The 15,000-nt window shown below is 38.6% G+C and overlaps 1 protein-coding gene and 1 long non-coding RNA gene across 7 annotated transcripts in view; one reads left to right on the plus strand and one right to left on the minus strand.

The window, feature by feature from the left end:
• The window catches only part of LOC138031819 (uncharacterized), a 70,922-nt gene that overhangs the window by 49,563 nt on the left and 6,359 nt on the right, over window positions 1-15,000 (minus strand). Inside the window, exon 1 of one of the 5 annotated variants that reach the window (XM_068879453.1) lies at window positions 5,853-6,098. The exons of the other annotated variants lie outside the window; for them this stretch is intronic. Within the exon in view, the coding sequence (XP_068735554.1) occupies window positions 5,853-6,050 (198 nt within the window). The 5' untranslated portion in view covers window positions 6,051-6,098. Of the gene's footprint in view, window positions 1-5,852; window positions 6,099-15,000 lie in introns of those variants that run through there. 5 annotated transcript variants of the gene reach the window in all.
• Window positions 3,306-15,000, plus strand: part of LOC138031850 (uncharacterized) — a 66,307-nt gene continuing 54,612 nt past the window's right edge. Inside the window, exons 1-3 of one of the 2 annotated variants that reach the window (XR_011128248.1) lie at window positions 3,306-3,398; window positions 4,072-4,967; window positions 11,934-12,054. This is a non-coding gene — a long non-coding RNA (uncharacterized lncRNA). Of the gene's footprint in view, window positions 4,968-11,933; window positions 12,055-15,000 lie in introns of both variants that reach the window. The other variant, XR_011128247.1, reaches the window with a different exon arrangement.

The following is a 15,000-nucleotide window of genomic DNA, read 5'->3' on the forward strand; positions in this document are numbered from 1 at the left end:
TGTCACATTTCCATTTTTTTTTTACTTTTTTTTTTACCTTAAGACTGTGCAGAGTTGATCACAGATCCACTTAAGGTGTTCGATTCTTTCTCTGTCTTTGTTGAACCCAAACGTTACCAGAGAATTTTCCATTGGTTTCAGTGTTCTACATAACAGCACACTTGGTAAAATCTTAGAAATGCAGCTCACTTTGATTTCGGCTCGACGGGCGACAGATTGTTGTCGAAGTCCATTACTCGTTGCTTTAAGATTCCACCGCCTGTCTTGTTCAGTATCCAAATGAATTGCCATTATTGAGCTTCATAAGGGTATACTTTGTTCAAAGATCCACTAAAACGCCATTCGCGTTACATGACGTTTGACGCCATTGCCGGTTAAGTTTATCATTCTACTGTGTCCACCAGAGAAATCTACGCATTTCCACTACCCTCTCTATCCTAAGAAAATACGAGCAGAAGGCTCTATGCACAAAGACACCATTTAGCAGGGGAGTGACAGGCAAGACTTTTACCGACACGGAAAAAAAAAAGGAAAAAAAGAAAACAAACAAATGAAACGAAGATCCCGACCGGGTTTGCCATACTGGCAACCCAGTAAATATATGAGCTTTTTGTCGGGACAAACAAAACTGTCCGTTATAAACGGATGTCCGTATTAAGCGGGTGTCCGTAGAGCGAGGTTCCACTGTACTTAAACTTGAATTGAGGGGGTGTGTATTACTAACTTGACTCTGGACAACAAGAGTGTTTCAATATGTTTATTTCTACCCCAACTGTAAATCCGTGAATGGTGAGCAAATAAGAAAAGCTGAAAGTTCTCTTATGCATTAAATGACGCTTTTGTTCAGGAAGGTTGTAGTGTAACCAGGTTATTTATATCCAGAGAGGATTTACGTATCTTTTTTGGAGCATGTTTTAGATTAACAGACTTTCCCGCGCCAAGCGATGCTTAATTTCCACTCCCTACTGGGCTCAGTAGATGAGTTCAGTGAAGACAAAATTTAATCATCGTACACCTCCCTTCAATTTTCTTTCTGGAATCTGCAGAAAATCTAGCAGACACATGACCAGCCACAACAAGGGTAACAGGGATTTTAAGAAAAGACTGCGGAAACACAACGACACAAAACAAGACTATCACTGGTTAAAAGATGAAAAATAATTGAATGTGCGGCACCCATTTTAGCACGTATGTTTACAAGGTTTTGGCGAAAACGTGAGCGTAGAAATGTAACCTTTTCCTTCTCCATTTTTTTTTTCTAAAACCGCTCGCAGCCAATTTATTTTTTAGGATACTTGATCAACATTATACAACTAGAATGAGATGGAACGATGGCGAAAGACTTATGATTGAGCAAAGTTATATTTTAAGATGACCTTTTTGTCGACGTTGCCGTCGTAGATCTTTCTCGAGGGAAGAAGAGAGAGGACCTTGGGACCGAGGTTGCGCATTTTCCACGAACTTCAATCCATCGCCAAACGTTAGAAACGTTATGTTTTAACCCGTTACCGGGTATTTTACCAGAACCACCGGCAAAGCGATTTGAAAGCCTAAGTGAAGTGCTCGACGCGTTAATGCGTGCGCGAGAGCCATTCAAAGAAGAAGATCACAAACTGTCACAAGATGTTTTGGTTAGGTTATAAAACAACTAGATGCTTCTGTGAAGCATACACTGGTTTGCCTGTGGTACGTGCTACAGAAAATCAGAAGGCACTGAATTGTGTGGTATTGAAATACAGCATTCCAGTCTCTGAAGAATAACAAATAAAAGAGAAGCGAAAGACATTGGCTTCTGGGCTGACATGTTGATAATTTTCAAGTTCCCTCACAACTTCTTTTCACCACAAGTGTGCCCTCTGGGCATCTGAAAGCTTTGTAATACTAAACTTCATTGAAGTCAATCCCTGTTTCGCGGTGTTAGCGTTAGGATGGGAGACCAAAACAATAAACCCCTCATAAAAAACAGAAACATCTGACCGAAAATACTATTAACGCTAACAAATGCGAACTCAGCAAGGTACAGATTCTGTTAGCTTGCTTTATGCAAAACAAATATTGATGAAAAAGCAAATAACTATTGAAACACAGTTTTCAGAAAGAGCAGAAGGAAGTTTCCCAGACGGTCGATCGAGAATAAAATATTTACGACATGAAAACAACATTAATTTTGAACCGTGAATAAAGAATATAAATAGTTACGATCAGCGACAAACATTTTGGGAGATTTTTGCTACGTTCAAGTAAATTGCAAAATCGAAAGTGACATGGCCGGAATTCAGCGGGCGCCGTGATTAAGTTACCGCGGCATGTTTACTCGCCAAACAGTGAAGCATCTGTGTCAAATGATGGCAAGATAGCGGGTTTTTGTAAGTTTCTTTTTCTGTCAAGTGTTATAAAGGTTGACAATGAAATGAGCGAAGTCAAAACAAAGATCACAATCGCCCAACTCTTGTTTATGCAAAGTCAAAATTTACTCTCCAAGACGCGTACGACGTTATTTATCACCAGGTAATTCCATCATTTTGGAAATAGCAGCTACTTTATTATTAATCTGCTTCACAAGTTTTCACTGATTTTGGGGCTCATTTTGTTGAAACTCAAGCACGCTTCCAACAGGCCTGTGAACCCTTCCTGCTTACAGAGCAATACTAAAAGACTTCTCCCATATCACATTTGAACCTTAAGCTCGAAAATTCAATACACAACATGATATTATAATTCACAAAGGCAGAAAATACCACAGAATCCTTTTCCAGCGAAATATTTATTGAAACAAACAACATATTTGCTCTTGGAGGCGAAAACCTCTTCCTATTTCATTGCGTGCGTGAAGACAAGAAACTCAATCGTGTCAAATTACCATGTACTTCAGGTAAATGCAGCTCACTTTGATTTCGTCTCGACGGGCGATAGATTGTTGTCGAAGTCCAGTGCTCGTCACTTTTGAGATTCCTGCCTATTTTATCCAACTGACTTTCTATTATTGAGCTCCATAAGGGTATATTTTGTTTAAGGATCCACTAAAACGCCATTCGCGTTACATGACTTTCGACGCCATTGCAGGCTAAGTTAATGATTCTACTGTGTCCACCAGAGAAATCTACCCATTTCCACTACCCTCTCGATCCTAAGAAAATACTCGCAGAAGGCTCTATCCACAAAGACACCACTTACCAGGGGAGTGACAGGCAAGACTTTTACCGACACGGAAAAAAAAAAAAAAGAAAAAAAGAAAAAAAAGAAAAAAAAGAAAACAAAGAAACTAAATGCAGACCTCGACTGGTTTGCCATGAGGCAACCCAGTAAACAGCGGTTGCACTTGGCAGGTTTGGTAAGCATGAAAGAAGCGTAAGAGTGGAATGAGGCGATAGCACACCATTTACTATTGCTAAAATCGAGTAAGTTCGTAAGTGACATGGTATTTAGGAGTTAAAGGATGAAGTAACTTCTTTCTGTGTAAACAAAGGAAGTCAAATTTTATTTGGAGGAACGGAAGCGTTAAGACCCGGTGAGACAATATAGCTTTGGGTGTCAAGGATCAGCCCTTCTCTTCAACATTGGTCTGAGTATAGTCCCTATAAACACTAGGAATCGCCAATTGTTTGAGTGATGTATTTAAACTTTGATTTCCGTTGTTTGGAGTCAGAATTAACAACACAGTTGAAGCTAAAGTATAGCCCAGATCCTCTGCACAAAGAAAAATCGTGTCCAGACCGTTTATTACGTCATTTGATTTTACGTCAGAGAAATCGGAAATTCGTGATTTTGTAACATGCATAGCATTGTTTCAATGTTGATAGTATTTAAAAATACGCCGCTTGGTATTTCATTGGGTTTATTTTCATCATCACTAAATGAACAACATAGCGCCAGAAGGAGGAAGTCGATAAGCATCACATGCCTTTGCGCCGCTCCCGTTTAATCCTTAATTAAAGTATTTGATGTCTGTCAGCAGCTGTGACAGAGCAATATTAAGATAAAGCTGACTTCCTAAATTACATCGTATTGGGGTGCACGAAATCCATTGATAACTCGGCCAACAATCTTTTTTTACCTTTAATGTGGACACAGGTACTTCTACAAAGGAGTAAGGAAAATTCGATGTAAAACGGGTTGAATGGTGACCCCGAAATATGAGCACACTGCTAAATACGCTGCCACTTATTTGCACTTATAACAGCTATTGTTTTCTGGCTCGTTCTTCAAAGAGTGTGTCGAGTGCTAACAAAGATGGTCTCATAAATTGCACCAGTTGATGATTTCATTGTCTGGAAAATTGACTCTGAAGTGATGAGAATCCGTGATTTTACAACTGCCTGATATTGTTTACCCGGCGATGACAACACTGTGACAATTTGATGTGTATGAAAGCAATCATATATTTCCCATATTCAATCAAGTCGTGCCTTCCTTTTTACTTTTCAAGAACTTTGATGTACATTTGTGTCCAATTTGTAGTCAGGCTTTAAGAGGGAAGCTATAATAAAATGAATTTGTAAGTTGCTGTGCAATCTGTTAGCCTTGTAACCTGATAAATGTGCCCTCAAGTCAAAACGTCAATCGAAATCACAACTGACCACATCGTGCGACAACGAAGACCACATTATTCCCGACGTAGTCAATCGAACTCACAAAAAAATTTTGCCGATCAATCGAACTTTCAGTAATCGAACACTTCAACAATCTAACAGTAATCGAACTCGATGAAACATAATCGAACACCTCAACAATCAGAAACAAGAACCAGTTTCATCTGGTCTGAAACAAAGCGTTGCGGTCAAATAAGTTATTTATTGGCTTCTATTTCAAACACGAGTACAACAGGCAAGATGTCGGACCGGGCAGAGGTGAAACTTACTATTGTGGAAGCGGTGGTAAAAGGCTACCACGAGCGCTCTTTCGCCGTCCGTGTCGGGGATACATTTGTTGTCAAGCAGACAAGAGGAGATAGGGGTCCGGCTCTGAGGGTAACTGACGATGACCGCGGTCAGCTTAAGTTCATTGAAATGTGTTAATATCTCTCACACTTGCTCCTCTAGTTAAAACTCAGTTAAAGCTAAAAAAGAGTGAATTCCTTCCAATTCTACTAAGAGTTAATGCTTATCAATTCTGAACAAAATCGAACCAATCGCGTCGATTGGGTTCGGTAATCGAACTCACAAAAAGTTCCAGTTCGATTATGTTCAATTGCCGAACCAATCGAACTCCAATCGAACGATTGGGTTCGATTGGGTTCGATTGGTTTTTGGTTCGGTTTCGTTCGATTGACTACGCCGGGATTATTATTTATATTTTTTATTATTATGCGTAAACGTAGGGCCGACTTTTTTCAATATTACCCAAATGCAATCCGTTTCAGTGTTGTCCATTTGTGTCCACCTATGATTTTTTTTCTTTTAGCTGTATCTCTTTTATGTTGTTCAATTTAACAAATTTTTTACCAAAATATTACGTTGGATGCCCCTGGTATATCCAACAGCACTGTTCAGTTTTAATTTATTCGGTGCGTAACTCAGCAAGGCTAATCCAGCTAGCAGTGGCCAAGCGGTACTTGAATGAACATTGGTCATAATCTCACAAGCAGGATAGTTACAAAATGCACTACACTATTAATGAAAGCTTTAATTCTTGCGGTCGTTCAAAAAATGAAGGATATGACTGCTTGCAGAGCACTATTTGAAGCGAATACGAGGGATTGCGGGAGCACTAGTTCCATTATCATTATTATTTACTATTTCATTATCTTTACTAACGTTTCTCAGTGGAAGGGTATTCTGCAATTGCCCCTCCACTATTAAAGAGGTTTAAATTTTCTAGTTCTAAAGTACGAGGATCACTTCTACATTTCGTACCTCAGTAATTTTCATCATTGGTCTCCGTGCATTTACGGTTCCTGAACACTTCTGCAAACACGTATTTATCGCTGTCAGATATTGCTGCAAGTTTTGCTTCTTGTCGCTTGCAACAACAGCAGAGCGATAAAGGTGTGGAGCTTCCAGGGAAAGCCAAACATACGCAAGGAAAACGTGATAGAAGTAAGATAGCTGCATGGTTACATGAATTGTTCAAACGAATGTAGTCTGATGATTTTCACCTTGCCGATATATAAGGGTACAAACTAAAAAAACCGCAAATATTTGTTATTTATATATAGCGTCACACTTGATCACTTTGATGACGTCCAGATTTGGCAAAATGAAGCGCAACAAACAATTTAATCAGCATCGATGTTTTAACAGAGCAAGAGGTCAGACAGTACGTGATGTCGATAACTAAAGTGATTGAACTAACAAGTACGCTCCTTTGCTGTGGCAACCCCGTTTGAGTGGAATGCACTTCGGTCCACCACCACCCTAAACATGGATGTTTAGAGAAGCTTTTCATACTTCACCTAATTAATTTCAGGTTGTTTCTTGTTTATTTTAGTTTTGTAGTTTTTATTGTAACCCACCATGATCTTTTTTTTTTTAATAGCGCTATATTATCATTATCATTATCATTATCATTATCATTATTATTACCACTTATCACCACATTCAACTCCGTAATGCTTGCACAGGTCCCAATGGACCCCTTCATTATTATTATTATTATTATTATTATTATTATTATTATTATTATTATTATTATTATTATTATTATTATTATTATTATTAACTCAGACTGTTATCAGCAGTTATTACTGAGTGTTCGGTCTGTAATCATACGAGGGATTAACAAAATCGGACGATCGCGTTGCGGGAGTCCGGTTTGTTTAATCACGAGTATGATTACAGACCAACTTGGATGACACAAAGTACTGTTACTAATTCATCATGACCATTACAATTTCCGAGAAAACATATGCATTCCTTTTTCACTGTTTAATGTTACAAATTCGTCCATTTTGGAAACTTGGAAACTGTATATATGTATAAACAAAACTGTCGGTTGGATCTATATTATTTAATAAGACGTTTAATAAGACGAATTCTAGTGACAACTCGAATGCTCTGTTTTCATTCATGGATTAGTTACAAGACGCTCAGATAGCCTTTCAAACGTTTTCCTTAGTGGTTCGTTGAATAAGGAAAAAAAAAACAACGCCAATTGGCAAGGTGAAGTGACCGACTGAGAACTTGAAACTGACTATATAAACTGATGGAAAACGATAGTTTAACTTAAAAATCAAACGGTTTTAATGAACAACTTCAATGTACGTGATGAGGAAGGCGCATTTTCAGACAATGAAAATTAATTTCTTAATTCATGGATAAATCGAAGATAATCCTTTCATCGTTAACAAATCTGCCTTTATGACGACGCATTTCGTGAAATACCAAAAGCCTGTTTCATTCATAAGAAGGGCCATTCTGTCAGACGACAGTTAATCCTCGAAAAACTGTGCTAATAACCTTTGCTAATCGACCCCCAACTCTAGTTTTAAGCATAGAACTTTTATTGGTCACGCAGCTAAAGGAAATCCTGTTGGAATGAGTGCTAGCTGGAGTGGATGGTTAGTTGACGCACTTCTCCCAAATTCCATCGTATTAGTGCCATTGACCTTTAAAAATGAGTTTATGTTCAATCAGCACAAGAATAAAATAGCACGCAGTTATTAACCGTGATTGCTCAAGCTTTAATAGCAGAGTTTTACATAATACTTCCGTAAAACGGCTGATTCCCGCTCTTTGAGAGTCAAGAACGCTGAACATCTCGACAACCTGATGCTACAGCGATAGACGCAGTTACCGGGCCCAACCCAATGAGATTTAACAGTCCGTCAGGCTTATGTTTACCGTTTGTCTCTTCAGTAATATACGACTTTTCAAAAAATTTCACGCGAGAGGAGAGAGGACCCTGGGAACGAGGTTTCTTTCCTCAGTAAAATGCTGAGATTTCTGCGCAGCATTATGAAAAAAGACTTGGAAATGTCATGTTTTAACCCGTTACCGGGTATTTCACCAGAACCACCGGCAAAGCGATTTGAAAGCCTAATTGAAGTGCTCGACGAGTCAATGAGTGCGCGAGAGCCATTCAAAGAACGGATATCACAAACTAATATTAATAATAATAATTAGAATTTATTTAGCGCTTATACAAACAATTCTAAGCGCTTAAACAATTGGAGTCAGAGTTAAACAGAATTAAAGCTTAAGCATCGTTACAGATCTTTCTACATAAAGAAAAATCGTGTCCAGATTATTTATTACGTCATTTGATCGCTAGAGAAATCGGAAATACGTGATTTTGTCGCATAGCATAGCATTTATTTTTATAATCACTTACATGAACAATAAAGCGCCGGAAGTTGATAAGCATTACGTACATTTTGCGCTGCTAAAATTTTGTGTGCTGAATACCCTGCCACTTATTTGCATAACAATAACAGCTATTGTATTCTGACTTGTCTTCAAAGAACGCCCCCGAGTGCTAATAAAGGTGGTCGCCAGCGATGATACCTTGTTTTTAGTTGTCTGAGTGCGATCTTGAATGATTCAATTGCCCGGCAAACAGGCTTTGAAGTGGCATGTAATGATGCTATGAAAGCTGGAGTAGTCCCAGCTGGACTCTGGACTCTGAACTCCAGACGGTCAACAAAAGAATTCCAAAATTAAAATTCTGGACACTACGTTGACAGATTTCCTCCCTATCCGTGTTCAGAAAGAGACGACTTTTGAAAAAAAATTGCACACTAGGTGATATCTACCATTCATTAATAAAGAAGGCCTATCTAATATTAATAATTACTTTATTTAAGTCTCAAGTTTATTTAGCCGATCACGAGTGCTCTACTAATTGGGGAGAAAACAAAGTGGAAACAAATCAACTGAAATGAGAAAAAATCAATTGTTGATTTTTGAGAGGAGGGGAGAACCGGAGTATCCGGGAAAAAAACCTCTCGGAGCAGATTAGAAAACCAACAACATCAACGCACACATTGCATCGAATCCGGGAATCGACCCGGGCCACAATGCAAAGGTGAAAGGCGAGTGCTCTCACCACTGCGCCAGCCATGCTCCTCTAATAAAGCGTATTTCATAAACAGGTTAATTAAGGAAGAATATAGTGATATAATGATGAATATCTTGAATTAGGCTGAACAAATTAGAAACGTTAGTGAACTTAACTTTCGCAAGAATTCTTTTTAGAACATACAGCATGCGTGCTAGTCCAATCCAAATCATATTAAGAAGTTGGTAAACACAGAGGCAGGTCGTACATATAAAGTAAAAATAGCGATTGACTGGAACGAAAAAGCCTGAAATTAAATATTTCTGGGTCACTAGAGCGACAGGGCCTGCGTTGCAGTAGGTGTTAGAGAGAGATTATGGATAGTGACTGGTGCATTTAAGCTACAGGTAGATTATGTGATTAGCAATTCTAGGTCGACACCGATTACCCGTAATTTTCGAGATCATCCCAAGTAAGTCTTTCTCTATTTCCGAATTCTGAAGTTGTGAGAGAAGTTCAGTCAACAGTTTCTTAGGTTAATGAAGCTTTTTTAGCTTCAATGAAGTGTATACAGATCGTTGTCCATCTTCAATTGAGCTAACAGTAAGTCCGCCGGCACATATTTGAGTAGAAGCTGATACTCGACAAGTCACTTCGAATCAAGATTAATGCAAACAAGGACCACTTTCGATTTAGTATGGAGCCGTCTGACACGATAGAATAAGCCAAGACCCCTTGCTTGGTTAAGTTTTTCTTTTAGTTCAACGAATCTCTGGAGAAAGCAAACCTGGTGTCCTTCTGGGCCCGGTTGTTCAAAAGCCGATTAACGCTAATCCCAGATTAAAAATTAACCAAGGAGTTTATTTCTCTACTCCAAAATGCTGTTCAACGCTGATAATTAGCAAAACTTTACCGATTAGAAGAATTCAATCTTGAAAAACAAAAATAAGCGAAAAAAACTTTCACCAAAAAGTTGAAAACTTGAAACAAAAGTTTACGCTAATCCTGGATCATGATCAAGCTAATCGGCTTTCGAACAACCGGGCCCTGTATTCTAAGTCTCATACCGGTCAACAGCCGGCCGGCTGTCCAAATCTAGTCAAAGTGGTAGCGATGTCCAATTTTGCTTTTAGTACTTCTCTTGGCTGTTTTACCGATAATATTTAGTTTCGGAGGCTATATTGAAGAACCATTTCACTAAGCTCTTGGTTAGCGGCACTTTTTCGAAATGTTATGATGATTGGGTTAAAATATGTGCCCCGGGGTTTATCTTCAGTGTCATACGTGATTCCTTTCTGTAGTATGCATGCACTCAGGCGCCACCTGGCATCCACGTAAGGAGAGTCCATGCAAACAACAATTCAGCCCTGCGGAAGACTTGGAGAACTTACTTTGACGCTATTTCTGAGTATTTAACACAGCAGTGTATAGTTAGTGTATGGAACCGCTTCTTTTGGCCACCTGAGATTATTAATCCCCTTTCAATTTCAGTTTCTGTGCAAGTTTTAGGAAGAAAAGATTTATACTTTATTTGAGGCACGTTAATTTTTGTCTTTTAAGCAAACATTACTAGTCTGACGTTATTTCCACAGCCTTGAAGGTCTTTTCTACGTTTTTTTATTTGTCAGTTTGTGACCTCAAGTCTGATTATATCCCATGACTGTGACATAGAAATGTTCCCTGACCATAGAAAATTCCTTGTTTGTCCTGCGTTTTGGGGGACCGAAAAGTTCAAATATTTTCAGTCTGTAATTTTGGCTTTCGGCTTATTCTCCGCTCTGTATTTATTTTTTAAGTTACTCAAGCCTTTATTGACTTAGTGGAGAAGAAAAGGTATTTCCATTTCCTTTTTTCTCATGATGACGGCTTTTGAGAGGGATCGGAGCTTACAAAAACGTAGCCAAGATCAGTAGTTTGTCAGTTAACTATAACTTGCTTTAGCGTTGTTTTTTTTGTTAATGAGGAAAAGTCCTAATGGAAACCGACGCAAGTTATCACTTGGTTGGGTATCGTACTGGATACTTATTATGAAGGTTCAGAGTGTATGTCTGTTACTGAGCGCAGAATCTCAAAGTTCATGAGCCACACTGATACTATTTTAGGAACGCCGGGCTGTATGGCTGTTTATGCCAGGTTTTTCTGGCCTCTGTGGTAGGCCAGCATGGTTTACAGACAACACACGCCATATCTAAGAAACACGCGTCAGCTGAGTGAATAAAATTTCTATCAAAAGTAGCGTGAGCAACACACCGGAATTGGAAATACGGCGTAAAATCGCGCGAACCGGAAATAAAACCTGCGGAAAAAAATTTGTCTTTGTCTCGAAATTTTGCTTGGTGACCTGCCTTGACTTTTTGCATGCACGTACCATTCACGATGGCACTTCATATAAAAAAGTTTTGGGGAAAGCTATCTAGCACAATTTTTTGTAAACTACAAAACCCCTTTTTTGATGTATCTTAAATTCTATTAGATAAATTTTGTCGTATTCTTAAAGGAATTAAAGAATTCTGGGAGATTTCCAACAAAGGAATAAAAACGGTGGGTCACCGACATAGGTTTTCAGTTAATTTTCAAAAAACTGAGATTTATAGGGCCTTTTTGTGGACCTGGTGTGTTGCTATGGTAACCGATATGGCGTCATAAGTGCCCTTAAAGTATTACCAAAAGCCATAATAATTATGGCTCTTGGTATAACCCAACAATAGAGTTGCAAAGATATATTTGCCTACGCTATAAAATATTTTTCTTTGGGAACTTTCATCGTTTCACAACCACAACGAAAACCCCTTTTGAGCCTCCTTAAGTGGATTCTTAGGGAAAACTTACCCGCGGCGCTGTTCGCTTGAGTAGGCTTTTCGACTTTGGCGTTTATACGTTTAATGATGAAGTATTCATGATGTTATAGACCAAGATTGGGGCCTCAAGGAGTTGTTAGGTTTTCTTGCAGCTATTTACGTTAACTTAGCCTGCTTTAATTCTAGTTTTTACCTTCCCAGGACAGAGGCGGTTGACGCCTTTACTCAAGATTGGGACTTGAACTATATCTGAATACATCCACCTGTGTCAAAAGTTGTTAGTGTTCTTTCTCATTTGAGAACGTGTAAGGCGGGAAGGAAGGTATGTGATTCCCTTGTGTAAATCATCCTGCTTTTTGTGCCAAGATGGTAGGCACTGGCACCCATGTGTTCATGACTGGCTGTTCCTGCCCTCGTTTTAGCTACTGTTTGTAAGGGGCAAAGCTAGGAACAGCATTTTTGGTGCTAGTACCACTGTTTTCTCGTTAGCTTTATGTTATGTTATATGTTATAACATAACATATGTTAAAGATATATATGGTTTCCAGGCTTTCCGCTTCCACGTCCTTGGGTCTTTAGCCTCTTGAAGTCAGACATTTTCGAGCCGCAATTTTGTCTTCTAGTTGTGTCTTTTGCCCTATATTCACGCTTGTAATGTTATGACGGCGTGCGGTCGAGACTTCCAAAAGAAACCTAATGGTATGTTGCTGTTGCGTGGTCAAGCTGAAATGATCCCTGAGGGACGCCTTGTGTCAACATTATTATTTGTTGTAGTTATGTAGTCTATAGCAGGTCCACATCAGACTTTGGCTGCCACTACTGACCTGCTTTATCTAATAAAGTATGTATGTCCATTATTCAACTAGAACGAGATGGAACAATGGCGAAAGACTGATTGAGCAAAGTTAAATTTTAAGGTGACGTTATGGTCGACGTCGTCGTCGTAGATCTCTCTCGAGGGAAGAAGATAGAGGAATGGGAATGGGGTTGCCCATTTTTCTCAAAGTAAAATGCTGAAATGCCTTCGCAACATATATATATATGAGAAGAAGAAAGGTGTAGCCATGCCTCGATAGATAATGTAATAAGGAAATAACTTCTTGAGGCATATATGTTTCTAATCGGTTTAATACTTCAAACGTTTCGCCGTTTAGAGCTTCGTCAGTGAATGAAGATTATAAGTACAAGATTGGTTTATGTAAAAAACTTAGTACAATAGAAAGTCAAGGCTCATTAATTTGATGGTGTTAATCTAGATTTAGAGCTCGTCCATTGCAACCATTCATAACGTTCTCATGCTTGCGGATTTCTAGCGCTTCAATGATTTTACGCGTGCGGATGTCGTGGATGTTCCTGTGGAGGATTCCCCAAGAGATATCTTGCATAGATGGTTTGTTATGGTTGATCAAATGTGAATAAACCGTCTGTTTCACCATTCTGATATGTTCTTTTATTCTGGATCCGATAGTTCTACTTGTTTCGCCGATATAAACCGTGTCGCAGTGCGAGCATTTGATTTTGTATACACAGTTTTTTGTTAGGCATTGGTTAATTCTTGTTGAAGAGCCGCACGTATCACAGGGATCTAGGCAGCATTGTTTTTCTTTGGGCGGCGTGAATATTCTTGATGATGAGGAGCCATTGAAATAGTGTACTCTGATGTTATCTAGACCTGTACTTATAATCTTCATTCACTGACGAAGCTCTAAACGGCGAAACGTTTGAAGTATTAAACCGATTAGAAACATATATGCTCATATATATATATATATATCTGTAAGACGTATTCGGATTTATCATATAAAATAGTACTTATTTATTTAGCTTGGGGATGTCCTTATTGTCTATAAAATGTCGTTTATGCACAACATAGGAAGCGGTTTTTACAGCCCTCTGTGATTACTCGTTCAAGATGTACCTTACGAATTTTCTTTTTAAAGCTATAAATTGATTCTGCGTTTTTTACATCTTTGCGCATATCTTAGGCCATGTCTCCCGTAAGTTGTTGTGTTGTATCGAGCAATAAAAAAACAGAATTTCTGAGCCCAATTTCTGAGCAAGGTTTATCTAACTTAAAAATGTCCTCTATGTACGGAGGGCATATATTGTTCTTTACCTTATACATAGTTAAGGCTATATCCTGCAATCGACGACAACCTAGTGTCTTTATTGAGTTTGTAAGTGGCAGGGTATTTAGTAGTTCAGCCAAAAGGATGAAGCAACTTCTATCTTTCTACGTGAAGGTAGTCAAATTTTATTTGGAATAGAAAGAAAGTGTTAAGATGACGCAATATAGCTTTGGGTGCCATAGATCAGCTCTTCTCTTCAACACTTAGTTCCAAATCCCATTTAGTCTGACCCTAAGTAGTGTTCTTATAACATTAAGAGTCGCCAATTGTTAGACTGATATTTAATTTGTTTGGAGTCAGTCAGAATCAAATAGAATTAAAAGCTTAAGCATTGTCACATATTTCTGCAAAAAGAAAAATCGTGTCCACACTGTTTCTTTCGTAATTTGTTCTCCAGAGAAATCAGAAATTCGTGATTTTGTAGCATAGCATAGAATTGTTTTAAGGCTGAAAGTCGTAAAAAAGACCCCGTATGGTATTTCATTTGGTTTATTTTCATAATCACTTACATGAACCATCAGTAGCGCCGAAAGGAGAAAGTTGATAAGCATCACGTACCTTTGCGCTGCTCGTAGTTTAAACCTTAAAGTTAATGCGTAGAAGATGTCTAGCCGCTGGCATGCAGAGTAAGCAATATCAAGATGCGCCGGCTTTCACCTAATTGCCTTCCTAAATTACAGCGTATTGGGGTGCACGAAATCCATTGATAACTGGCTCAACAATGTTTTTACCTTTAATGTGAACACAGGTATTTCTACACAAGAGTAAGAAAAAATCGATGTAAAACGGGTTGACTAGTAAACCCGAAAGTCAATTTTTTCTAATGAGCAAAATGCTGAGTACCTTGCCACTTATTTGCGTAAGAATAACAGCTTTTGTGTTCTGACTCTTTCGTCAAAGAACGCCCCTGAAAGCCAAAAGAGGTGGCTCCCCTGTGAGGATACCGTGTTTTTAGTTGCCTGAGTGCGATCTTGATCGATGATTACATTGTTATATAGGCAAACAGATTTTGAAGTGGTGTATGATGAAAGCTAGAGTGGACCCAGCTGGACTCTGGAATATGGACCGTCAACCAAAGAATTCAATTTTTTTTTAAAATTAAGAGCAACCCGGAAATTCATTTTCAACTTAAGAAGAAG

The sequence above is a fragment of the Montipora capricornis genome, chromosome 2, assembly GCF_036669925.1.
Source record: "Montipora capricornis isolate CH-2021 chromosome 2, ASM3666992v2, whole genome shotgun sequence".
Lineage (NCBI taxonomy): Eukaryota > Metazoa > Cnidaria > Anthozoa > Scleractinia > Acroporidae > Montipora > Montipora capricornis.